General features: G+C 33.2%; 8 protein-coding genes across 9 annotated transcripts in view; 6 read left to right on the top strand and 2 right to left on the bottom strand.

The window, feature by feature from the left end:
- The first annotated feature begins 1,126 nt into the window (after positions 1-1,126).
- LOC106125870 (uncharacterized) lies at positions 1,127-2,378 on the top strand. The gene is made up of 3 exons (XM_013323317.1): positions 1,127-1,253; positions 1,718-1,880; positions 2,234-2,378. The coding sequence occupies exons 1-3, from the start codon at positions 1,127-1,129 to the stop codon at positions 2,325-2,327; spliced, it is 384 nt and encodes a 127-aa protein (XP_013178771.1). The 3' UTR covers positions 2,328-2,378.
- Positions 2,379-2,997: 619 nt separating this feature from the next.
- LOC106125558 (uncharacterized) lies at positions 2,998-5,214 on the bottom strand. The gene is made up of 4 exons (XM_013322852.1): positions 5,180-5,214; positions 4,624-4,766; positions 3,827-3,983; positions 2,998-3,218 (listed from the first exon to the last, which is right to left on the bottom strand). The coding sequence occupies exons 2-4, from the start codon at positions 4,751-4,753 to the stop codon at positions 3,083-3,085; spliced, it is 423 nt and encodes a 140-aa protein (XP_013178306.1). The 5' UTR covers positions 4,754-4,766; positions 5,180-5,214; the 3' UTR covers positions 2,998-3,082.
- A 948-nt stretch (positions 5,215-6,162) lies between these two features.
- Positions 6,163-7,253, top strand: LOC106125733 (protein FAM183A-like). Its single transcript, XM_013323073.1, has 3 exons — positions 6,163-6,310; positions 6,485-6,641; positions 7,065-7,253. Exons 1-3 carry the CDS (start codon positions 6,181-6,183, stop codon positions 7,195-7,197), a joined length of 420 nt encoding a protein of 139 aa, XP_013178527.1. The 5' UTR covers positions 6,163-6,180; the 3' UTR covers positions 7,198-7,253.
- Positions 7,254-7,914: 661 nt separating this feature from the next.
- LOC106125470 (protein FAM183A-like) lies at positions 7,915-9,566 on the top strand. Its single transcript, XM_013322729.1, has 4 exons — positions 7,915-7,998; positions 8,131-8,268; positions 8,783-8,939; positions 9,333-9,566. Exons 2-4 carry the CDS (start codon positions 8,139-8,141, stop codon positions 9,469-9,471), a joined length of 426 nt encoding a protein of 141 aa, XP_013178183.1. The 5' UTR covers positions 7,915-7,998; positions 8,131-8,138; the 3' UTR covers positions 9,472-9,566.
- A 409-nt stretch (positions 9,567-9,975) lies between these two features.
- Positions 9,976-11,733, top strand: LOC106125255 (protein FAM183A-like). 2 transcript variants are annotated; one of them, XM_013322482.1, is made up of 4 exons: positions 9,976-10,069; positions 10,274-10,420; positions 10,812-10,971; positions 11,460-11,733. In XM_013322482.1, the coding sequence occupies exons 2-4, from the start codon at positions 10,297-10,299 to the stop codon at positions 11,593-11,595; spliced, it is 420 nt and encodes a 139-aa protein (XP_013177936.1). In that variant the 5' UTR covers positions 9,976-10,069; positions 10,274-10,296; the 3' UTR covers positions 11,596-11,733. The 2 variants fall into 2 exon arrangements, with proteins under 2 accessions (XP_013177936.1, XP_013177855.1); XM_013322401.1 differs by having other exon boundaries at positions 10,238-10,420.
- Positions 11,734-13,430: 1,697 nt separating this feature from the next.
- LOC106125010 (uncharacterized) lies at positions 13,431-15,618 on the top strand. Its single transcript, XM_013322111.1, has 5 exons — positions 13,431-13,506; positions 14,475-14,617; positions 14,909-15,109; positions 15,181-15,342; positions 15,437-15,618. Exons 1-5 carry the CDS (start codon positions 13,497-13,499, stop codon positions 15,578-15,580), a joined length of 660 nt encoding a protein of 219 aa, XP_013177565.1. The 5' UTR covers positions 13,431-13,496; the 3' UTR covers positions 15,581-15,618.
- Positions 15,619-15,725: 107 nt separating this feature from the next.
- LOC106117855 (uncharacterized) overlaps positions 15,726-23,974 on the top strand; it is a 10,480-nt gene continuing 2,231 nt past the window's right edge. The window contains exons 1-11 of the mRNA XM_013312380.1: positions 15,726-16,043; positions 19,789-20,011; positions 20,132-20,306; positions 20,385-20,525; positions 20,959-21,104; positions 21,404-21,494; positions 21,819-21,982; positions 22,452-22,600; positions 23,174-23,262; positions 23,622-23,700; positions 23,923-23,974. Of these exons, the coding sequence (XP_013167834.1) occupies positions 19,838-20,011; positions 20,132-20,306; positions 20,385-20,525; positions 20,959-21,104; positions 21,404-21,494; positions 21,819-21,982; positions 22,452-22,600; positions 23,174-23,262; positions 23,622-23,700; positions 23,923-23,974 (1,260 nt within the window). The 5' untranslated portion in view covers positions 15,726-16,043; positions 19,789-19,837. The remainder of the gene's footprint in view (positions 16,044-19,788; positions 20,012-20,131; positions 20,307-20,384; positions 20,526-20,958; positions 21,105-21,403; positions 21,495-21,818; positions 21,983-22,451; positions 22,601-23,173; positions 23,263-23,621; positions 23,701-23,922) is intronic.
- On the bottom strand, positions 18,140-19,513 carry LOC106128783 (protein SREK1IP1). Its single transcript, XM_013327248.1, has 3 exons — positions 19,347-19,513; positions 19,024-19,187; positions 18,140-18,419 (listed from the first exon to the last, which is right to left on the bottom strand). The coding sequence occupies exons 1-3, from the start codon at positions 19,458-19,460 to the stop codon at positions 18,266-18,268; spliced, it is 432 nt and encodes a 143-aa protein (XP_013182702.1). The 5' UTR covers positions 19,461-19,513; the 3' UTR covers positions 18,140-18,265.

The following is a 23,974-nucleotide window of genomic DNA, read 5'->3' as shown; positions in this document are numbered from 1 at the left end:
TTTAAAATACTAATAAACTTAACATAACTAAATATATTGAAAATTGCATCAAACATTATGCAAACTAAGGTTGTTTACTAGTAGTGGGTTTGTGGGTAGTAGTTGGTCGGTGTAATCCAACCGCAATTTAACGTTAATCTAACGACCATCTCGACTTAACGACGTTACAAGACTATTAAAATTACTGTCTACATCTGATGATTGCAGTTTACAAAGTACGGACACAAATACCTAAGGTTTTAAACAAATTCCATCCTGCACTTTTCTCTACCCAAAGTCGGCACATTATGTACTCTATTACCCGCCATATCTTAATTCACTTTCTTCTTTCTTATAGAATACTAGCTGTCGCCCGTGATTCCGTCCGCGCGGAATTAAAAAACCTAACTAAGTAGCCTATGTGTTCTTCCAGACTATGTTCTACATGTATGCCAAATTTCATCAAAAGCCATTGAGCGGTTCCGGAGATCCATTCATCTAAACATTCGCATTTATAATATTAGTAAGAATAAAGGTATTTAAAAATAATTATTATGTGTTTCGAGTAAGATTATGCGCATTTAAGACCTCAATCTCTCAAAAAACGCTATGTCAAAATATGTCGAAATAATACCAGTACCACTCATCCTGATGAAGGGCCCCCGATGGGCTCGAAACTAGTCGGTGTCTACTGGTCTATAATCGCCACCGGACGATTATACGTGAGTGTTTAGCCGTGTTTATATATCAGTTTAGTATAATGTCTCACGAAAGTTTGAATAATTTAAACGCTATGTCGTTTAAAATCGAAGATTCATTTAAACAAATATTAATTAAAAAAACTTTCTACTTAGGTTTCATCTAGAGAATAAAATTCAGAACGTTATTTCTGTGGTCAGTAATGAACTTTTGACGCAGTCATTTTGATATTTACTTGAAAACGATGCGTAGTTTTTACATTTTCAAATAATTTTCCATTGAAATTCATTTATATAGTATGGAAAATATTAAATAAAATAAACTAAGCTTATAATTTATATTTCTATGTGTAACTTAAATCTAAGTGAAGGTAATGAAGTCTGATTTTATCTTTTTATTCTTGTCAGTCCACCTTTTAATATAGTTTTAAAAATTTTAGTATATTAAGATGGCTTTTAGAGGAAAATGTACATTTGGTACTCGACCTCCTATGAACAATAATTTAATAAGTGAAATCATATACAGGGAGGCTAAATATTATCACAATTACAAGACGTATCGGCCTAATTTCAGGGGTGAGTCAATATTTTTCTAAACACCTATGTCCTGCCCTTATCCCACTCATATGAAGTTGGCGCAGACTTTGGCTTATTTTTTAACGACCGGTCGTCTTCCTGTTGCCAACCTTACTTGGAAAAATATTAAAAACATTATAAAATAACCATAATATTTTTTTGAACACCATACTCTAATTTAAAAGTATAAATTTAAAAAAAATTAATAAATTTTTTGAAGTTCGATTATCTGAGTGAAAACCTTATCAACTTACTCTTTCCGTACTAGCAACTGCGTACATTACCTTTGACGTTTTGAAAAAGGTTCCCACTTAGTAGATAACAAACAAGTACTAATCGACTTGTAAGTAATAATATAATTTTTTCTTTTAAAACACATTCACTAATTCCTTTACCATTCATCAGCAACAAAAAAGTACTTGTAACACAACGAAATAATATTAAAGTTCAAATTAATTTCTTAGCAATACCATTGGCAAGTAAATTCTACGCATCTCACGATTTAGTCAAAGTAAAAGAGAGTAATGTAGAAACACAGAAAGTTGAAGAGTACGCGGACAGAATAGCCGGCTTGAAGACAAGAGGTCCTCGCAATAAATATCCTGCACCGGTCACCTCCAACCAAGAGTATGTTACATGGATTTTCATAGCCGTTCCAACTTTACAACCTTTTAACTGTTATTTTTTTAATGTTACTATTATTATAAATGCAAATGTATGAATGGATGGATGTTTGTTAAAAGTTTCTTCAGACAGTCCGAGTGAATCTTGCTGAAATTTGTCATAAATGTAGAGCATAGTTTGAAAGGATACATATGCTATTATTTTTTTTAATTCTTGGAAGTCTTAGCCCACAGCCAGTGTTTTAAATAATATTACGTCTGGTTAAAAGGTTGGTTGTTAAAAGATTTAGTTGATAAAGAAAATATTAAACTTATCACAAAAATACTTTTTATCGATCAAGTTAACTTTTTTTACAGATACGGATGGTATCTCAAAATACCTTCGGATAGAAATGAAACCTATCGAAAAACTAGTGATAGTATATACCGTAATAGTAAGATATATCGATAATGTTATCAGTAGGTTTACACTGTATAAACACTTGTATAATAACATTATTGTCTCTACAATGTCAGACTTGTATTAGGTGAAGATTTAACAAAGATTGATCTACTGTTCTAATTGTTAAATTTAGATGAAAACCTAGAAATAAGATTATAAAATAATTAAGTGATAATTTAATTATCTATTATTGTAATATTTTAATTTGAAAAATAAATGCAAATTAAGAATTACGGTTAATTTTATTTTTGATTCTTATCAAAATGTTGCATATTTCGCTGTACGAAAATATTGTAACGTTCGCATTTCATTAGACTCCTTTTTAACTAAATGACTGTCAACGACTCTACTTTCACACATTTACTGGGGCTAGTGGAAAGGAAGCAAAAACGAACTTACTCAAACGATAACTTAACTTTTCCTTCGGAGTTAAAGTGTTCGCTTCGAAGCGATTCCATAGTGAATTTCATAAATGTATGGATCTGACGCGCGACAATCACGTGACTTATCGAAAGTTATTGTCAGTTCTATACATTTTTCAAGTTCGCTATGGAATTACTTCGAAGCGAATGCACTTTGTCTAACCCCCGCATCTATAGCAAAAGTATACGGTGAGTAAAAATAATTAAAAGATTTTAATAAACTTAAAAACTTTATTTGTATAATTCTAATATTACATCTAAAATGATTTCTAAAGTAGATATACTAAAATTAATAAATGACACTGTGAAAAGGTATTTCAGTTTTTCCACCGCTGAGTTACTTCAAGCTTTCCTTTGTCTTGGATTTGACATTAGTATGACCACTTCTATTTTAGTGTGTGGGCTTTCTCTCTTCGGTAGATAGAAACGACGATCATTGCGATCCATTGGATAGAGGGGCTTGGTATACCAACCGTACCTGATACAAATGTAATCTTAATCTATTATAGCTTTTGCGCGCGACTTCATCTGCATCTTATTTGGATGAAATGTATTACAAGAGTTACTCGAGAGTATGTTATATATATATATATGTATATATATATATTCCTTTCAATAAGATGTGTTATCTAGTAAATATGTAAACTGGACATATGTCACGGGAACCGTACACATTTTCAAGATCCTAGGTAGCCTATGTGTAGTTCAAGACTTCTACGTCTACAATAAATTTCAAAAATTCTTTCACTCTTGGGAATCACACTATCTTCGAGTGATATAAGCTATATTTATTGTTTTTTTTTTTAATTATGCGCCTACGACGACGCGGGCAACTTCTAATTTTATTATACTCGTCACTATAAGTATATGATATTATAAATGCGAATTTTCAAATGTTTATGACAAGGTAACTCCAAAACGGTTAAACGGATCGGAGTGAAATTTGGCACAAATAGATGACGAACAACTTTACTTCACTTTGTATTATGTAAAATGTACAGTTCACGTAGGATATCTTTCTCTTCCAATAACTATCATATAACCCAGCCATTTTTATAATTTAAAATTATTATAGTTAATTCTTACTCGTGACTTGTCGTAATTGGTAAAGGGTATTTGCTGAGCGGCCCTAGTTCTCTAGCCAGTCCCACATTTCGACAATATTCATCTACTTTCAAACTCTCTTCACCACTTGATTCCAACTGGTCATGGGCTGCGTAGAACTTAGAAGCTAAAGGTACACCTGAAAACCAAAACATTTAAAATGGACGTAGTAACATAAGTGCTGGAGATATTAATATTAAAGAGTACTATCAGACCACAGACATAGAATTAAGATAAACGCTAGTACCCTACTCCGTAGCTACTCCTCGAGCTACACGCGTTCACTACGAGTAAACGCCTTTTTAACCGCGAATTAACTAAAGGTAGAAAGTTTTTGCTCCGCCATCATAGAGTAACCCCTACTCAAACATTCATCTTTATTAAGTCCTCTTTGAGTTCAACTGTACAGGCACATTTGAAGGTGTGTAGGCAAAATTTAAAACTGTACAGTTTAACTGACAATCAAAATGTGGCCTTACATACGTATGTTTCAACTGTGCAGTCCAACAGTTCAGTTAAAACTAAAGGTGTGTAGCGGGCTTAACATAGGAGGTGTTAAAATATACAATACCATAAAAGGAATAATTTTTTTTTAAATATTAACATTTTTTTCTTAATTTACTAATATTTCTCGTACCATTCCAACTAAGCTCTTGTCTTATGCTAGGATATGGTTTACGACAATAGTCGAATGGTGGGATTCCAACTCTCGACTACGTGTTCGGAAATCCGTACCTTTAAAAATTAGGGTATGGTGCTTAATTCTAATTAAAATATACCTTTGAAATTAGGTCGATATGTCTTGTAATTACGGAAATGTTTGACCTCCCTGTATATAATTTCATTGAGCATGTGGATATCAATCGGCGGTCGAGTACCAAATGTACATTTCCCTGTTCCAGTTGCCATTGTATAAATAAACCTGATAAAAGTAAGTAAATTGATATTAGACAAATGCAAAAACTAACAACATAAATTATTTTAAACTGATATAAAAGCGGCTAAATACTCACGTATATTCGTCTGATGGCGGCACCGACTAGTTTCGTGCCCATCGGGGGCCCTTAATCAGGGTAACTGGTATTATTGTCGCCGTCGGACGAATATACATACATACGTGAGGGTTTAGCCGTTTTTATATCGGTTTATTATTATGTCTCACGAAAGTTTGAATAATTAATTATTTTCATAAAGTTAAGAAAGTTTTTGTTATTTAGTAAAAGTGTAATTAACTAACCAATTACTAAATTCCTAAACGTATATCTTTTCAACATATTTTTATTACGAAAATATCACGAATAATTACAGAAATTAATTATTAAAATATAACCTTACCTAAATGTAAATATAATAGAAACACTTATAAATACGATAATGAAACTTATATAAATTATTCCAAAAGTTAATATTATTAAGAAATTAAATTAAATTTTTACTAAATTATTGTTTAATGATAAAAACATTTAATCGTACAACAAAATCAAAAAATATACATTGGTATTTCTACAAAGAGTGAAAGAATTTTGACATTTTATGACATAATTCGTCAAAATGGTCGAATTTAAAAAGAAGAATGTCGGATTTTCTCTTAGAATTATAAAAAGATATTGACGAAAAAAATTTGCTTTTTACTCTACCTTTTTTCTTAAAAGCAATCATTTTTTGTTGACTCTATGACTTTGTCAAAAATGATATTTATAAGATATTTTTGAGCAGTCGATGTATTTTCGTTTTTATGCTTATTTATAAATTTGGTAGCAATTTATAATAATGATTTGTTATAATTTTTAATATTTATCTTTAATATTAACTTTTGGCACAATTTATATAAGTTTTACTAAGTTTTTTATAAGCTATTTTATTTTAATTTGTAAAGGTAAGCCATTTTTCTCATAATTATTTTTGTTACAAAAAAAGGAATCTTCCGCAAAAACCCTTTACGATTGGTTAGACCTCAATACCATTTTTAAGATTGCAAAGTTTAAGGTCGCTAAATTTTAAGTACTCAAGAAGGATTGATGCTAAATTTAGCACTAAAGGACACTGAGTAGGAAGTCAAAAAGGAAAAATCTCATGAAATACTTTCATGACATTCTTTTATATCTATATCGTCTTGTAATTATTTTTTTATAGATGGGGGCAAACGAGTAACGAATCGCCTAAAAGATAATTAATTAATTGTAATTATTTCAAAATATTCAAGTAGGCTTTTTTCATAAAATAAATGTTTTTTCAATCCATTAGTTTTGTCACACGCTGTATAAACAAAGTGGACACTTAGATAAATAATAATTTATATTTTTAATTGTTCTAGATTTAACCATTAGCTATTTAAAATGGCTGCTGGTACAGGAAAATGTACATTTGGCAATCGAGCCCCAATCGACATTCATATGCTTAACGAAATCATATCCAGGGAGGTGAAACATTTCCGGAATTATAAAAATTATCGACCTAATTTCAAAGGTAGAGCATTTAAATTAATGATTTGATGTTCTACTCTTTTTCATTTTTATAAAAAATAAGTTAAATATCTTTAGGATCATAATAAATATTGGAATCATAATAACTTTAAACGTAGAGAAGTTGACAATATTTATTTTAATAATCATCTTTTCAAAATGTATTAACAATTTTCAGCCGTGCCAATAGCCTCTAAGTTTTATGCGGCCCACGATATAATGAAATATACTGAGAATGAAAATAAAAAAATTGAGGAATATAGAAAAGAAGTTGGGCAAGCAAGAGCCCTAGGGCCGCACAGTAAAAACCCTTTGCCTGTTACCACGAGTCATGAGTAATAATTCATTTCATAATAACGATTTTATAACCTACTAGCAGTCGCTCGAAACTATGTTCTCGCAGATTTAAAAAAAAACATAAGTAACCTATGTGTTGTTCCAAACTATGTTCTATATGTACGTCAAATTTCATCAAGATCCGTTCAGCCGTTCTGGAGATACCTTCAAACAAACATCCATCTAAACATTCGCATTTATAATATTAGTAAGAAGTTTTAGACGGTATTAGTTAGAATCATTTGGCTCGAATGACGCGTCTTCGTTACAAAGTTCAGTGTCAGAATGATTAGTGAGGGGACATAAACGACATCGACATTTTAATAAGGCTAGTGTTGCGCTAATACACTAAAAACCAAAGATAAATAAATATACAAAAATCACAACAACATCAGAATTTAAACTTCATTATTTTTATTCAGATACGGTTGGTATTCCAAACCACTAGTAGCCATGGACCGAAGTGATCGTCGTTTCTATCATCCCACAAGAGAGAGCATACACACTAAAATAGAAGTTATTATACGAATGTCAAATCCAACGCAAAAGAAATGAGATTAAGTTCAGACAGTGAAAACTTTTTTATAATACGTACTTTTAGTTTATAATATTTACTTTTTACAAATAGTATACAAAATAAAGAGTTTAAGTGTAATAAGAAGATTTTTATTATACGTCAAATTTGTATAATTTGTTTCTCTACAATCAATCTTTGCCTTTGAATGCGTAATTAGAAAGTTTACCATTCGTTTCCATAATATCGTTATAACTAAGGCTAAAGATATAAAGCACCACAAGCCTGTTTCTAAAAAGGTAGGCAACGCATCTTTTATTGTGGATGTCTATGGGCAGGTCTCGCTTTGCAATTATGAATTCAGGTGGACAAAATTAAAAAGTAGTTTCATAATTTTTGGTAGCAGAAGCTCCTTTTTTACGAGACCCGGTATTTATATTTATTTTACGTTATATCTTTTTTTTGTGGCATAGCTTGTCTTTACCGTTTCGGAACCATCATTTTCTATTTGAAGTGTTTGTTTTGACAATGTCATTTAATTTTTGAAGATATATGAGCGTATTTCGTTACTATTTTTACTTTTGAACTAGATTTTGAAACGTTTATTATTTTTTTGAATATTTTGATTTGTTATTGATACGTTTATAAACATATTATTTTATATTGAAATATATTTTATAAGTAATTTTTATCATCATCATCAGCTCAGTATTCGCCCCCCCGAGGGGCTTGGAGCTTACCCTAAGTTAGGGGTGACTAGGCCATAGTCAACCACGCTGGCCAAGTGTGGGATAGTTGAAGTAATTTTTATATATATAGTAAATAGCATATAGTCAGAAAAGGTTAGTAATTCCATATAATATATTATAAAATGAAAATAATTTAGCAGAGTTAACGATTAATTTTTAATTATTTTTGTCTTTTTCTAGCTTTAAAAAAGCGATTGGGGATATTGTCCATTTGTCCCTTTCCAGGTCTTAAAATGGTTGGTGCATCTGATAAATGCACATTTGGTATTCGTATGCCTATCAACGTTCACATGCTCAATGCAATCATTGCCAGAGAGGTTAAACATTTCCGCAACTACAAAACATATAGACCTAATTTTGGAGGTAAATATATTACTAGATGTCGACGGTGTAAGCTACATTATAGATGGAGGACTTATTAGTTTATTCATTAATATTCACGAGAAACCAATCGGTAATTTTCAATCAGACAAGCTTAAAGTACCATTCCATACCACATGACGGTTAAATGTAGACAATTGATAATATAATACTTGGTATAAACAGCGTTGGTGGCTCAAGTGTTAAACACTTGATTAGCAATCTGCAGGTCCTGGGTTCGAATCCCGCCATGTACCAATGTGTTTTTCGATTTCCGATCTACATATGGACATTTATCCGACGTTCTTACGGTGAAGGAAAACATCGTAATGCAACCTGTACATATCTGAGAAGAAATTCAAAGATATGTGTAAAGCCAACCAACCCGCACTTGGCCAGCGTGGTTGACTAAGACCTAATCACCCTTAACTTAGGGTAGGCTCAGAGCCCCTCGGTGGGGAATAAACGTAGAAAAAACTATACGTAGTGAACTGATGATGATGATAATGATTTCCAGCTCTACCAGTATCTGGAAAATTCCATGCTGCTCACGACATTCAAATAGAAACAGAGAATCTAAAGTTAAAGGTTGACGATTACTGCAAGGAGGTGACGAAGGCCAGATCAATGGGACCTCGCAGTAAATATTCAACTCCGGTTACATCTAATCACGAGTTAGTTATTCGTCAATTAGTTTTGGATTAGCTTTTATTATTAGATTAGATTAAGCTTGGATTATTAATAAGTCGGTGGTTAAATTAGCGGGGTGTTTACCGTTGGACTGAACGACCAAACGATGAATAGGTCCAATAGGAAAATTTTAAAACACCCAATTAACGTTATTTTTTTACCCTTTTCAAACTACTGGCTGTATAATAATTCCTTAGTTGCTAAGTAAGATAATTTATACAGAAGCAAACATTAAACATTATTATGATATTGCACCGCATGAAAAAGCTACTTTGTAGTTTTATATTATAGTTATTCACTTTTCAAATGAAATGTTGTAAATCGTGGGTTACGATTGTTTACGTAAGAACCATTGTAATATAAAAATTTAATTTCAGATATGGTTGGCATTACAAACCTTTAATAAATTTAGATCGTAACGACCGCCGCTTCTACCAACCAATCACTGAAAGCGATGATACAAAGATAGAAATTATTATTCACATGTCCAATCCAAAGAGCAAATTGAAAACGTAACAAATAATATTAAAAGCTTTACATATTTCTGCCTCTTTTTAGTCAAAGAGAATGAAAAGGATAGCAATATATTAATACAAGTGTGTAGATTTGAAACCCGTTTAAATATTAAGTTTTATACTACTTTTATTTTATTGTAAGTTTTGTGGTATACTCGTTTATTTATTAATTTTTTAGTTTTATTTTAATAAAGTTTTTTTACGTTTTTTGATTGTTTTACTCTTTCTATTATTGTATTTTTTTGTTAACGTAATTGGAACATACTGTAGGAGTGTTCCAAAGTTACTTCGACACAATAATTATATAGAATAACCTAAATATTAAGCAACACTTAAACAATATCATAAATCAGTTTTCTTGTTAAAATATTTTCGTGATTTGTATGAACGAAACGAGTGTTTCAGCAATTAAAAAAAATATTTATTTTGACTAAAACCTCTTTGATTGATATTTAGAAATGCAATATTTAATCTATAAAATAATTGTATCTGTCAAAATTTTGACGTGCGTCACAATGTAATTTTATACACGATTTTATACGAATTATTTTTATGAACATTTTATAAAATACATTTTACACAACCTTAACACATTCGAGGTAATAACCTTATAATAATCAAATCAACATTTAATTACAGTTTTGATAATTTTTACTTACATTTGGTACCCGGAATATGAATTGGCACGTCGGCATTAAGAGTACTCTTGTATAACACGTGCCAACTCAAACCATTTACAATACTTTGAATAATTTGATAATTTTCAGAAGTAAGCATAAATTATTTAGATAAATAATCTTCAGAAACCTTCCTATAAACAATAAACATGGATCCTGGAAAGTGCACTTTCGGTATACGTATGCCAATTAACATTAACATGTTGAACCAAATTATCTACAGGGAATTGAAACATTTTCGGAATTACAAGATCTATAGACCTAACTTTAAAGGTAAAATTAAATAGATAAAATTTCAAGTATACATTGTCTTTTTAAATCGCTTGTATACAAACAATTTTCTCATTCCTCTCATTTTGTTACAAAAACGTAGAGGCGGTATTTTCTGCGCAAATTTCTTAATGCTAGCCGTATATCACCCTTAGTGTAGATTTTTTTTTAATTTAACTACCTGTCCGCAAGGCAGCGTTTATTCCGGGTAATCTCCGGAAGGGCTAGACCGGTTTGAATATGACTTTAAGAGGAACCTAACTGATGCACGCGGGAATATTGTACCTACTTTTTTCCTGTGCTGTCAATGTCGCGGACGACCGCTACTTCATTTATTTAAATATGAATCCACTGTAAACATCTTATGCATCTTACCACAAAAACCTATATCCAGCAACTCCTGTAACATCCAAGTTCTACGCCGCGCACGATCAGATTGGCGAAGTATCACGGGAGCTGGCTGATAAAGAGAACAATTACTGCATCAACGTTGCCAAGTACAGGGCTAAAGGGCCGCGCAGTAACTACCCCTGGCCAGTTACTGACAATCAAACGTAAATACTTTGAGTTTTTTTAGTTAAAAGTAGTGGAAATGACCCTTAATAGACAGATGTTATGGAGGTTGATAAATGAACAAGCATTTGTGATTACGCTAATATAGCGAAGTGATCACTGCCTAACGACATCTGTATCAACTTAAGAGGTTGCAAATAGCGTAATCTTTGTTGGACAGTAAAGTATGTACAGTCAGCTGCATAAATATGAATACGTTTTTAAATTTAGAAAATATAGGCCGTTCATTTCAAAATTACTTATACACGTAGTCGCCAAGAGCGTAAACATACTTACGGACTGATACGTCTATACATATCTTTTAAATTATATTCGAGCTTTTAAGTTATTTATGCAGCTGACTGTACACTGACAAAATATTTACATTCCCTCCTACGCCAATTCCCCTTCCTTTCTGTATTAGTAAAGGTTGAGAAAGTAAAGAGGATTAGTATTTGGTCTCCTCCACATTAATCCAACAATTATGTAGGTACGGATGGTTTAGCGAACCTCTTCTCAAGATAGATCGCAATGATCGTCGCCTTTACTACCCACTCCGGGAGAGTTCTCACACCAAGACTGAAATGCAGATCCAGATGGCAAATCCTAGGAAACATTTAAAATGATCCAGTAATTTGTACACAGTAAGTGCCCATCGTTTTAGTTGGCACGTTGGGTAAAAGTGCACTATTTTTGCGGCGTGCCAACTCATGCGCTGCTGATTAAACATATTGATTTTTAAATATGTCCGCAGATTATTTAGCTCCCTAAATATTATTTTTTTATAGTTTTATACATTATTTTTGATTGCTATTACTTTATTAAAAGACATTTATAATATTATATTGTTTTTTATTAATTTTTAGTTAAATCCGTTCATCCGGAAACGTAAGCACTTTTAATACTTCTCAGTGTTCCGTTTGATCTTCATTTGCTTTATCTTTAGCAGCATATTGGTTCCAAGAGCGGGGCAATTTGTTTTTATAGTCATTTTTCTCTAAAGGACGCAAATGCGCAGCTGCAACTCGATCACTAAAACAACATTTAACGTAAAAATAACAAAAAACGATCTTTTGATATTAAGTTATATTTCAACCGAACCTAGCATTTGCAAACATCACTATCCCTGTTCCACTAAATCTGACCACGCGACTGCTATTTCCATAGACTTTGTATACTATTCCCACTGCGGCCGTGATAGCAATGAAAATAATAAGTTTAGTGGATTAGATTTGCATCTTGAAACTGGTTATATTCTCGCTATGTTTTAAAATTTTTGATTTTCATATCTACTAACTTACGTTGAATAAAAATTGTTACAAAATACACATTTCTGCAAGAAATTCAAATATTGTTAACTCATCCAATCGCTCTAAAATAGAGTAACCTTTGAACTCTTCGTTGGGTCTGTCTTTGTTATGAACGTATGTAACCTAGGAACATAATTTGAAACAAAGTGTTAATAACTTACGCGAATTCTTCGTAAGTTTTAGCGGTATGTATAGCGTCACATTTGACATTGTTAACGCGAGTGTACCTTCTGTCCTCCTCCAAACATTCTCTCAACTGTCCCTCCATAGCAATAAAATCGTCTGCACTTAATGGTGTTACCATTGTTATAAGACTTGAATAACCACTATTTTTATAGATTATTACGTAAAATAACGCAAAATGTTGTCAAAATGTCACTATCAATGTAACAATAGGTTTCCATAGTAACGATATGTAAAAAAAACTTTGTCTCTGGTAGATACGTCAAAATTGACATGTGATTCCCGCCCATAGCTCAAATAGATTGGTAGAGGTTATGGATTACTATTAAATGCGTTCTAGGTCTTTTCATAAATTTATTATTAAATGAGGTCTTTAATTTTCAAATAAACATTGAGAAATAAATAATGGCATAATAACCGGTAACTCTTATCAAGCTCTGCTAAATGTTGACTAAACAATAACGTAGAAACAAAGCTTGTATTACGAGACCGGTTTAAAACGATCGCTTGATTCCTTTTGATTTACTGAATCATCTTACTAAAGATTTAAATTATTTTTTTATTTGCCAGAATTATTAGCTGTGCTTTTGCATCTTTTCAAAACTATAAACTAAACATGTTGTAAACTAATTGTAAATAACACGAAACTACAAACAATTTACGAGACAATTCTTATCCTATTTAATGTATCGATAAATGTAACAGTTAATGCAATTTCAAGATACTATTTTAATACTACGAATGATACTAATTTAAATATGGTTACCTTCATAATAACTGACCTAAAAAAAAATGAATTTTCGAGCAAATTTCTCGTCAATAGTTGCGAAGACGAAAGCCTGAAAATCTAGTTAGTAAACTATATTTTCATTTATAAATCTAGTAGTGATCTATACAAAGTAGCCATGTTATACAAGAACACGTGCTCACAGAAACAAGCAAGGGCTTTACACAACAGTTACTGCACTTATTGTTCTGTACAAAGTAACTTTGTCGAGTGTTTCTTACTCCCGTACACGTGCGTTACCTTTGCAATGTACATATGTGAGTTTTTTGTTCCTTCTTACATGACTGCGTGTCTTGCAAAACGATCCCCTTTAAGAATATATATATATTTTTTATTTATGATAAAGCCTAGGAAAATGTATCATTTTAAAAGTTTTTCTTAATTAGCTTAATAGATTGTTACTAGAGCGTCGACGGCTCAGGAGTTAAGCACTTGACTTCCAATCTGCAGATCCTGGGTTCGAATCCCGCCTTGTAGCAATTTGTTTTTCGATTTACATATACGATTATACGATATGCATTTGTCCAACGTTCTTAGGGTAAAGGAAAACATCGTGATGCAACCTGCACATATTTGAGAAGAAATTCAAAGATATGTATGAAGTCAACCAACCCACACTGAGCCAGCGGTTGACTATGGTCTAGGCTCCGATCCCTTCATTGGGTGAATGATGAATAGATGGTTGCTATCATGGTTAATATAATTGTAGTAATTTAGGAACTGAACCTGTGGGAGGTCTTCACTGCTGTCGATAGTTGCGGGAAGAATAACACTCGGAGTCCAGATTTGTAATGAACTACGTTGTGTTTCGGTGGCTGCTTCAGTGACATGGGCCGAAGTACGTTAGGATAAGTCTTCAATATGCCATGATAATCTTGACTGGAATTGATAAGGTGGATGGCTTCGGAAGGTGTAGAAATCTCGATGGCATTTATCGTACACGGCGAGTAGGCGGTTTTTTATGGCTTGATATTTTTTTGCCTCCGGCGGATTGTACAAAATATCCGTGAGATGTCGCAGGTCCGTTGCTTGGAGTTGTTGCAGAACGAAGCGAAATTTTTGGTCATCCGATGTTTTTAGCGGCTCCACCACGGCTTCGAATTGGTCCAATCCTCCGCCAATAAACCGATTATAAAACGTGGTTATAATTGTGTATTTTATTTCTTTATTTTTATTGCATTTTAACTCTATTTTTAAAATGGTTTCTTTAATTATCTCTATTTAGATCTACTTATCTTCATGAAATTGGTGGGTTGTTACTGTTACGCGGGCTACGATCTATTTCAAGGCTTCAACATTGAAGATATCAGCAGACGCGTCTCCTCTAGTATAACTACAACATCCACGGTCATCGCAAATTCAACAAACGTAAGACTTTTCTTGAAATAAATTTCTTCGTAAGAAAAATAACAAAAAAACTTGCTAATAATCTTCCTATCCTTATCGCACTTATTCGGGGTAGGCGCAACAGTTTCTTCCATCCTAGATCGATTTATCTGTCATTTTAATCGTCAATCTGTCCTTAACTATGTCACCAATCCATCCATCACTTCTTTGGCCTGTATGTACCTTTCTACATACAAAAAAGAAAAACATTACATTAAGTAAAATAATATTTAAATAAAACAGTTCATTATCCAATTAATTCTTATTTTATAGATGGACAAAACATCGATGTCAAATGACACAATTAATAAAATAAATCAAACTAAATGTATGGAAGAGGAACGTCCTGAGAATATCGGTACATTTGAAGTGCCCACTCAAAGAGATATAGTAACAATGATGAAAACCATGTTACACACATCGTTTACCGCGCACCATCAAAAAGTACTTACTTTAATTAAAAATATGAAACAGGTAATTTATTTCCTAAAATTACGTTATTTTAAAATATAAAAATCAATTTAAAGTCGTTAATATATTTTAAGGCAACAAAATCAGCAAAACTCGTAGAAAACACATGTGAAATAAATAATGTGCCTTCATATAAAAAATGTATAGATCAAGTCAGAGTACAGAGTGATGTTGCTATAAAGAATCTACTAATTGAGGTCGAGCAACAAAAGATGGCTGTTAATTCTATTACTGAGGTAAGCATCACGTAAAAACAACAAAATATAAAATAGATTGTTAAAATAAGTAACGTTTCAGGGATAACATAAATTATTATTCTGATTATTACAGGAAAAAATCTGTAGTTTATCGCTAATGAAATCTGATCCACTAGAACACATCATCACACTGGCTCAAGAAAATGTTTCCTTGGAATTCGCGCTTCCAGGATTCCTACGATCGCTTAGTGCTTGCTCATATTACTGCTCACAATAAATACAATTCAGTCATAATTGATTTAATTTTAACTAAAATATCTTAACAACTTTAAAAAAAAATAACGGTATTATAAACATCCATTTCTTACTTTATTTTAACTTAAAAATGAAAATTTAACAAAAATAAAACGCTGGCTCAACAACGTATGACTTTGTCTTGCAGAAATTTAAAAAGATATGAATGGAGCTTTCAAAAGATTCACATACCGGCCACAAGATGTCACTACGTGGTGTGAACTTTTGACATGAACTTTATATAAAGTTTTTAGTATAACTTAACCAAAATACTTTACATTTTTGTGTAATGAGTGTATAAATACAATGTGAATATTGTTCAAACTGGAATCAAATTGTTATATAGTCAATGTGATGTTGACATATTGTTTAATTTCGGAAGCAAGTATCGTGTTTCATTAGATTAATGCAACTATTATAAAAACGAAGAAATTCCTAGGATTATGGTAAGTAAAAACTGTAGATTTAATGTTATACTTATATATTTTCATTTTAATCACAACATATTACTTGTTTCTGAAATAAAATTAATTTTGCGATTCCTAGGAGAAAGCATATGTCTAGGAGAGAGCCTACTTTCTACTTCTCTAGCTTATGTTGCTAATTTTTGATCAAAACAACTAATTATCTTGTTTTATCATATTACAAGTTAATTAAGTCTATAGTAGTTTTCTAGTAACAAAATTATTCTGTAAAAGTATGAATTTCTATTACAATTAACAAGGTACATATAGAATTTTATTTCATAATTTTAACTTTAAATTATGTGCAATGCTGTTAATAATTAATTATCGATATCTTCTTTAAATATCAGAGTTACTTATAAAAAATATATAGAAAACTAAAATTATTATTCTTCTTTGAACATAAACAAATAACTAATGTATACTATTCATATAAATAATTTTAATGAACTAAAAATATGAGATGACATGAGTAATGATGTTACTGAACATTAAATAAGAAATATTCTTCAATGTTCCTTCAATATTACCTTTTGAAGGTAAAAGAATTTTAATAAAATTCTATAGTATGTGTAATGATAATTTATTTATCATAACTTTATAGATTTCAAATATATACTATGTTATGCTGAATAATATATTATTGTATTGTACTAAAGCTTTTTAGTAAAAAAGATAATAAATAAGAAGAATAATTTGTGGAGTGTACTAAAATAGGGTCGTAGGCTAATTTTATGCACCTAGTTATTTCCTCGCCAAAAACCACGCTAATATTATAAAAGGAGTAAGTAAACCCATTCAGATCTTTAGTTAATTGCCTTAAATACTTCAAAATTTCAAATAAACATGTAGAGAAGCTGACATAAAATATGTATCAACAAAACACCTAACATAGCAGTTTAACACAATACCAAGAACTAGTCCTAAGGCGAGGCATTTGGCATACAAAATACTTATTAATTATTCATGAATGTCTTAGAGAACAATTGGTATGCAATTATTCACTGTGCAGCGACTATCAATGAGGTTTTGAGCTTTACAATTTTTAATATTTAAAAATAGGTTTTTCTGGTTTTTTGTACATATAATCCATCAGACTGGTGTGTATAAAACAGATAAGTATTGCCGTTCCACATATAGGTAACTGAATGTATGAAGAAAATTTCGTTTTGTATATATGTAATGCATAATTATGTTAATTAACAAACAAATCATACATTTTGAGATTCATATTTCTACATATATGAGGTTGTTTACTAACTAAAACAATAATATATAACACATGGGGTGATGCCGCATAGAGTGACTGGAAGCTGCCAGTGGTCTAGATAAAGGAGTTTTTACTGTATAGATAAAACCTTAAAAAACTCTCCGGATCACCATAGACACTAATCAACCATTATTCCTTAATAGAGACCAGTCTAAATCTTGCTAGCAAAGTCTCTATATCTATTGGGATTATGCAAAACTTTGGTACCATTCTAGGATTATTTACTTAATTGTACATACTTCATTAACAATATTACTAGTTTAGATGTATGTTTGTTTGATGCTATCTTCAGAATGGCTCAACTGATATTGATGAAATTTATCACATATGTAGAACATAGTCTGGAAGAACACATAGGCGTCTTGTTAAGTTTTTTTCTTTAATGCGTCGTGAATGGAGTTCAAGGCAACAACTAGATATTTTTTTTTAATTGAGTAAATATAACAGACTAATATTTAACTTAGGTTCCTAATTTGTGATCGGAGTGTAGTGATATTTGAGCAGTGTATCACTGTTTAAAATTGAAGCAAAAATACAGCTTGTTTTTTTGTCAGGGGAAATCTTTGTAAGACATCCTGCCATTTGGGGGGAAGACAGGGTAAACATAAATCTTGTAAACAATATTTTTTTTACTGTACGGTTCTAAGAGAAATTGTATATGGATATATAACATTATGAGGAAAAGGATGTATATAAATAACTCAAAGGCCAGCATCTGCGGCTCCTCTGGTCTTGCAGATGTCCATAGGCATCGATGAACACCTCGGTGTTCCCACTGCTTATTTGCCCCCTACTCTTATAAAAAAATATATAATGCTGTTCATCACATACTTTATTTATTCATATTAATAGTAATTATACAGTCTTATCTCATAAAACAAATTCCATTAAAACATTACTAGTTTAGTCAAATCTGAGATTACTAAAGGTAAAACTATTTCTTATTCTTTTTGTGTTTCTTTGATTTTTTTGATTTCTTTTTCTTTTCTTTACTTTTCTTTTTCTCTTTGCTCTTCTTCTTCTTGCTATGTCTCTCGGAATCACTTGAGTCAGTGCTTGATGTGTCAGTGGATGAAGAGCTGGTTGAACTGAAATAATTAATTTAAATTTTAAATGAATTAAACTACAATTAAATTGAGTATAAGGTAGTATGTTACTCTATCAATAACCTGTATAAATAAGCCCACTTGCTGTGGCCAATTGAGCAAGCTAAACTGCGAGCAAGTGGTTGGTGTGTGTTTTAACTTTTAACTACCATACTTTCAACAGTGGTAGAGCCTGCTTTAACATCTTCACACGAATCGGCTCGGCTCGCCCGGTGAAATACCACGACCACACAGAAGACAGGCGTGATGTGGAAGCTATTCTGCGTTTCTTCTGATGAGTGTGCGTCCCGGAGGCCAATATTAGTCCTCTTTCCCTTCCCACCCTTTTCCTTATAAGGAAAGGATGGGAAGTGGACTTTCCGGATGAGAGGATGCATGGAAAGGGAAAATATTTTCTTTCTGTGCATCCTGTCCTCCGTCGATTAAAGGTAGGCAACGCATATGCAATTGCGTGTGTCTATGGGCAAGGGTCACTTCGCTATTTCAGCTACTTCAGGCCGATCGCTTGTTTGCCACCATTTGATATAAAAAAAAATACTGTTACAATTTTTAAATCGTAGAGAAAACAACAATAAATACAAATTACCTTGATCTTTTCCTTTTTTTAGTCTTCTTTTTAATATTTTTAAGCTCTTCTAACTTTTTCTTTAATTCTGCTTCCCGCAATGTTTGTAGTGGAGTAGCGTAATCCTCTTCACTGTCTGTACTTGTACTACTCACATCTAAAACGATTTCTTTATTTGGATCAACCTAAAAACATAAGTTTTTAAATAACGATTAAGGTTATGTATTAAAAAAAAACAATTGTAACATTTCAAAAAAATTTTGAAAAATAAATCAATCTCATATATAATTTGTTTATTAAATTGAAAACATTTGAATAACTTCGCAAATGATTGATAAACTTACTTTAATAAAGTTTCGACACTGGAAAGTTAAATGACCCGCGTAACCGCATTTCTTGCAAGCAGCTCTTGTGCTATCCTTTCCGAACTTATTAACTAAATCAATATAATTAGACATTACTTGTAATCAAATATTATTTAAAGTTTAACTAAAAAAAACAACAGTTTGAAATCATTTCCAAGCAATGGACGACTTTGTTTGACGTTTTCGCTGTCAGACTTCACAACAGTTTTTAACGTTCCATTTTTCCATAGTAATTTTTAATGAAAAGATACTTTTTTAGTTTAGTTTTGGAAAAATACCTACAACAGAAAAATCGGTACTTGTTGAAATTGTAACAATACAATACAATAGTATTAAAACACATTTTGTTTATCCGGATGCACGAATAACTCTACTTTAGACGGATGCAGGTGAAAAACATAAAGTTATATTGCCATTGTAGGTAGCAGGAAAAGGAAGAAAGAAATTTTAAATAGGAGAAATGGTATACGATGGCGGAGTTCCTGCCTCTTTGCGACGTACTGTTCAACGTGATCTCTCTAGCGGGTTACTTCTGCGACGTGGTTTTCGACGTAGTCATGGGATACGCTCTTCTTGAGCGCGGCTATAAATGTACCTTCGCTGCTACCATATCTATAGTCGTGACGTCCTTGGTAATATCACAGGTACGCAATTCTATGTTTTAAATTACGTTTTTCTTAAAAAAAAAGAGAAGATGAAATTATGAGAAGTGACTTTGTCGACTACAGGTCTTGAATAACGTTTTTTTTTTATTACAACTGTAGGTTTTATCTCTCCGTTGGTACTTGCACGTATGGTGGGCTGGTGAGGGACGCAAGGGCCGGCCTCCTTGGCTACCCATCCTGCTTCACTGCCTACAGGTGGGCGTGCTGTGGCGATATGCGCGATTGCTAGTGCCAGTTGAACTGAGACGTGTTAAACATCAAGTACGAGATCTTTGTAAGTAGAGTTTATTGGATTTTGTCATAAATACAGATTACGTAAGCTAAATTTTATATATATTTTGTATTCATGCAGGTATGCTTCGGTTGGTGCACGCGTTTTGCGAGGCGGCCCCCATGTTGCTGCTCCAACTGCACATCCTATTCAAGGACACCAGTTATGAGCCACTTAGCGAAGTCGGCGTTACACCCGAGCCTAGTATAGACGAGCCTTCTGGTAAGAATAGCACAGGTTTACGCTAGTTTTCCCAGTTGTCTACTCCGGCTTTTGGCTTTTGGAACTGGTCCAGAAATCCTGTATGAAAATTATAGCTTGTAATGTTCAAGAATAGGGTAAATAGGTACTTTTCCTCTAGTGCGTACTATTTTTAGACATCGCCGCTTTAGCAGGTGGAATGTTGGTCAAACATTACTTACCAATAAGCTTGGTCTTTGAGCGTCTTTGGCTCAGGGGTCAAGCACTTGACTTGCAACCTGCAGGTCCTGAGTTCGGATCCCGCCATGTACCAATGTGTATTTCGATTTCCGATTTACATAAGTACATTTTTCCGACCTTCTTACGGTTAAGGAAAACAACAGGTTCTGAGCCTCTCGTTGGGGACCTATAGTGAGCTGATGATGAAGCTTGGTCTTTGATGTGTTTGTTGCAGCAAACAGAGCGTTCGCGGAACTGAACGTGATATCGGCGTCTCTATCGTTGTTCTCTGTGTGCTGGGCTCTCGCCAGCTTCAGTAAGAATGTGCGTCTGCAGAACGTCCACAGGCTCGTTCTCACCTGGCTCGGTGTTATCTTTCAGGTATGTATTCCGTTTTTAATTAACTTTATATTGTACTAGCTGTCGGCCGAGACTCCGTCCGCGCGGAATTAAAGAAAATATTGGTCGCAGCGTAATGTTATATAGCCTAAAGCCTGCCTGTATAAATGGAATATTCAAAAAAAATAATCAAATCGGACCCGATTTGATTTTCCTGATTTTAAACAAACAAACTCTTCCGATTTTTAATATTAGTATAGATGAACCAGGCAAAAAGTAAGCAGTTCTGTTGATGCATTTTGAATAGTTTGTAAACAAATTAAGGAATGTTTTGTTTGCAGTTTCTATGGAGGCTGGGAACTATATCTGCGAGAATTTGCGCTCTCACCGTGTACGCTCTAGTCTATGAATATTGGGTGTTTCTAGTTATAGGTGAGTTATATTTTAACTAACAATTCTTTATATTTATTTTACGATAATTTTTATTAATTGTGTAAGTTTTTTTATATCATAAAGTGGCAAACGAGTGAGCGGTCACTTGAAATCGGTGAAATAGCAAAGCGACTGTTGCCCATAGACATACGCAATTGCAGATGCGTTCGAGGGGATGTAGAGAAAGAGAATATTATCTCTTCCTATGCATTTCCTCTTTTCATTTCATCCTTTCCTTAGAAGTAAAAGGATGGGAATGGAAAGAGGACTAAAATAAGGCGTTACGAACACAGAAGTGTTGTTATCAATGTATTTTGTGTGTAGGTTTACATTGGGTGTCAATGTTTCTATGGCTGATATCACCTCGCAACGTGTTCCACGGAGAGCGCATCAGTCGGCCGCGCAAGGCGTACCTCTCCGCACTCATCGCTTTTGTATACGTCTTCGCTTACGTCAACCTGCAGGAACTCAACCATCGACAGAAGATGGTGACTCATGTTTACTATAAAACACTTTTTATAGTTAGGGTAAACGTCCCAGTAACTGACCTCCAAAAATAAATTTATTATATGCGCAAAATTAAATTCATGATTTTTAGTAATATACGGAGGGTTTTAAATTTCTAGTAATGCTATAACTGCCTGAACCGAATACGTCTCAAACTAATATTATTACTTTTACACAGGATTTTTAATAAATATTTTGTAGTGCAATCTGTTCGAGTCGAAATCGATTAAGATGGAAAAACATCAATCGAAACACACTATCGATTAGAGAGCGATTAAATAAATTTTGGAATCTATTTATAAACAAAACAATTGAAATAATTTTAGGATCTATCTCAATGTAGGTATCAGAAAAATACTCTACTATTTTGTATGTGTAGCCATTAAACGAAATCAACCAAAGGTAGGGTAAACGCCCCAATGATTGACATCTCTCATTTAATATTCCTAGGTGATATTCTACTGTGTGATGTGCGTGGAGAACTGGGTGCTGGTGTCGGCCTGGTGGTGGTCAGGTCGCGCCGCGCGCCCCGCCGCCACCGCCGCCGCTGCAGCCGCCGCGTTCTGCGCGGGACTCGCCTTCATGCTTATATACTACAGGTATTGTTTTATTCAAATATCTTGGAAGCTCGGAATATCGCAGTTGCTGCATAGAACAGGATTTCAGGAGTAACGGGATCTAAAGATACGCAGCGGCGCACAAGGCTCAAGGTTGATGCAACCTGCACATATCTGAGAAGAAAATTCAAATATATGTGTGAAGTCAACACGAACTAGGCCAGCGTAGTTGACTATGGTCTAGTCAACCCTAACTAAGGGTATACTCCGAGACCCTCGGTGGGGACGTATAGTGAGCTGATGATGTATGTATGATGTGCTCAAGGTCAACCACCAACAAGATTTCAATGGCCAATAACTAATGTAGTTACCCGACATTTGAATTGGCACATCGGGAATATGAGTACGGTAACGTCCGATGTGCCAACTCAAATGCTGAGTACTAAACAATTTCAATAATCTTTACTTGATGGAAGGATTTAACATAATAATTGCACAAACAGTTTTTGTCTCTCTTTTTGAAAGTAGAATAAAAGGGATAGCACTATGTTTTATACCAGTGTTTTAAGAGTGGAAATGCACGGTAATTGGATGATAATTGAGAACTTGATATAGATATTTCCACGTGCGACGGCTGGGCTACATGTTGGGGGAGAACAGACAAGGCACCAACAGCACCAACGCCTCATCACAGAACAAGAATGGTATGGAGTAGAACATTTATGTAATTCTATAGCTCATAAATATGTTATTTTGAATTTCGAACGAACGCTATTGCTATCTCTGTTCTTTCAAAGAGATTGAAAGAGATGGGAATATTTTCGTAATGTGTCATTAAGGCGTCAGTAGAACGTAAATTTGTACTAGTGATAGATGTAGGCAGGTGTTGTTTTAAATTTCAAATATGTACGAACACTATTGCTATCTCTGTTTTTTTTTTAAAGAGATTGAAAGAGATGACAATATTTTAATTATTAATAGGAAGGTGGCAATACAACGTAAGTTTGTATTAGCGGTAGTGTAGGCAGGTGGTAGGTAGTACAAGATGAGTTAAATTCACCAGGTGATACCTCTACCCCAACAGAGAACGCGGCCATACCCGGCGTCTTCAACTGTCGCTTCTCTAATCCAGTTAATCACAGGTAAGAGATGAACTAATCTATATGTTTTGTTTATAATGAAAATATTTTAACATATTTGTCTCTCTCTGTCTCTCTCCAAAAAGGCTGACCTATTTCGTGGGACTTTGACTGAAAGGTATCCAGGTCTATGTTGGCATATTACAGGCTATTTTTTTGTTTGTTTCAAAAGTCAAATGTGCAAATAGCACAAATCAAGTGTTATTTCTATGTATTTACTTGTAGTGCTGCAAACGGTCGTAAAAAGAAAAAACCGACAACGTTCGTGCCGCCCCCC

This window comes from Papilio xuthus, unplaced genomic scaffold, assembly GCF_000836235.2.
Source record: "Papilio xuthus unplaced genomic scaffold, Pxut_1.1 DF829758.1, whole genome shotgun sequence".
NCBI lineage: Eukaryota > Metazoa > Arthropoda > Insecta > Lepidoptera > Papilionidae > Papilio > Papilio xuthus.
This window is presented reverse-complemented; position numbering and strand designations above follow the sequence as displayed.

Coding starts and splice junctions, on each gene's coding strand:
- LOC106125870 (XM_013323317.1), top strand. CDS start 1,127: ATGGCTTTTAGAGGAAAATGTACATTTGGTACTCGACCTCCTATGAAC. Junction 1,254..1,717: donor GTATCGGCCTAATTTCAGGG/GTGAGTCAATAT, acceptor TTAATTTCTTAG/CAATACCATTGGCAAGTAAA. Junction 1,881..2,233: donor CCGGTCACCTCCAACCAAGA/GTATGTTACATG, acceptor CTTTTTTTACAG/ATACGGATGGTATCTCAAAA.
- LOC106125558 (XM_013322852.1), bottom strand. CDS start 4,753: ATGGCAACTGGAACAGGGAAATGTACATTTGGTACTCGACCGCCGATT. Junction 3,984..4,623: donor ATATCGACCTAATTTCAAAG/GTATATTTTAAT, acceptor TTTGGTTTTCAG/GTGTACCTTTAGCTTCTAAG. Junction 3,219..3,826: donor CCAATTACGACAAGTCACGA/GTAAGAATTAAC, acceptor CATTTGTATCAG/GTACGGTTGGTATACCAAGC.
- LOC106125733 (XM_013323073.1), top strand. CDS start 6,181: ATGGCTGCTGGTACAGGAAAATGTACATTTGGCAATCGAGCCCCAATC. Junction 6,311..6,484: donor TTATCGACCTAATTTCAAAG/GTAGAGCATTTA, acceptor AACAATTTTCAG/CCGTGCCAATAGCCTCTAAG. Junction 6,642..7,064: donor CCTGTTACCACGAGTCATGA/GTAATAATTCAT, acceptor ATTTTTATTCAG/ATACGGTTGGTATTCCAAAC.
- LOC106125470 (XM_013322729.1), top strand. CDS start 8,139: ATGGTTGGTGCATCTGATAAATGCACATTTGGTATTCGTATGCCTATC. Junction 8,269..8,782: donor ATATAGACCTAATTTTGGAG/GTAAATATATTA, acceptor AATGATTTCCAG/CTCTACCAGTATCTGGAAAA. Junction 8,940..9,332: donor CCGGTTACATCTAATCACGA/GTTAGTTATTCG, acceptor ATTTAATTTCAG/ATATGGTTGGCATTACAAAC.
- LOC106125255 (XM_013322482.1), top strand. CDS start 10,297: ATGGATCCTGGAAAGTGCACTTTCGGTATACGTATGCCAATTAACATT. Junction 10,421..10,811: donor CTATAGACCTAACTTTAAAG/GTAAAATTAAAT, acceptor ACCTATATCCAG/CAACTCCTGTAACATCCAAG. Junction 10,972..11,459: donor CCAGTTACTGACAATCAAAC/GTAAATACTTTG, acceptor ACAATTATGTAG/GTACGGATGGTTTAGCGAAC.
- LOC106125010 (XM_013322111.1), top strand. Junction 14,618..14,908: donor TCATCGCAAATTCAACAAAC/GTAAGACTTTTC, acceptor CTTATTTTATAG/ATGGACAAAACATCGATGTC. Junction 15,343..15,436: donor CTGTTAATTCTATTACTGAG/GTAAGCATCACG, acceptor TGATTATTACAG/GAAAAAATCTGTAGTTTATC.
- LOC106128783 (XM_013327248.1), bottom strand. CDS start 19,460: ATGTCTAATTATATTGATTTAGTTAATAAGTTCGGAAAGGATAGCACA. Junction 19,188..19,346: donor AGTGTCGAAACTTTATTAAA/GTAAGTTTATCA, acceptor TTATGTTTTTAG/GTTGATCCAAATAAAGAAAT. Junction 18,420..19,023: donor AAAAAAAGGAAAAGATCAAG/GTAATTTGTATT, acceptor TAATTATTTCAG/TTCAACCAGCTCTTCATCCA.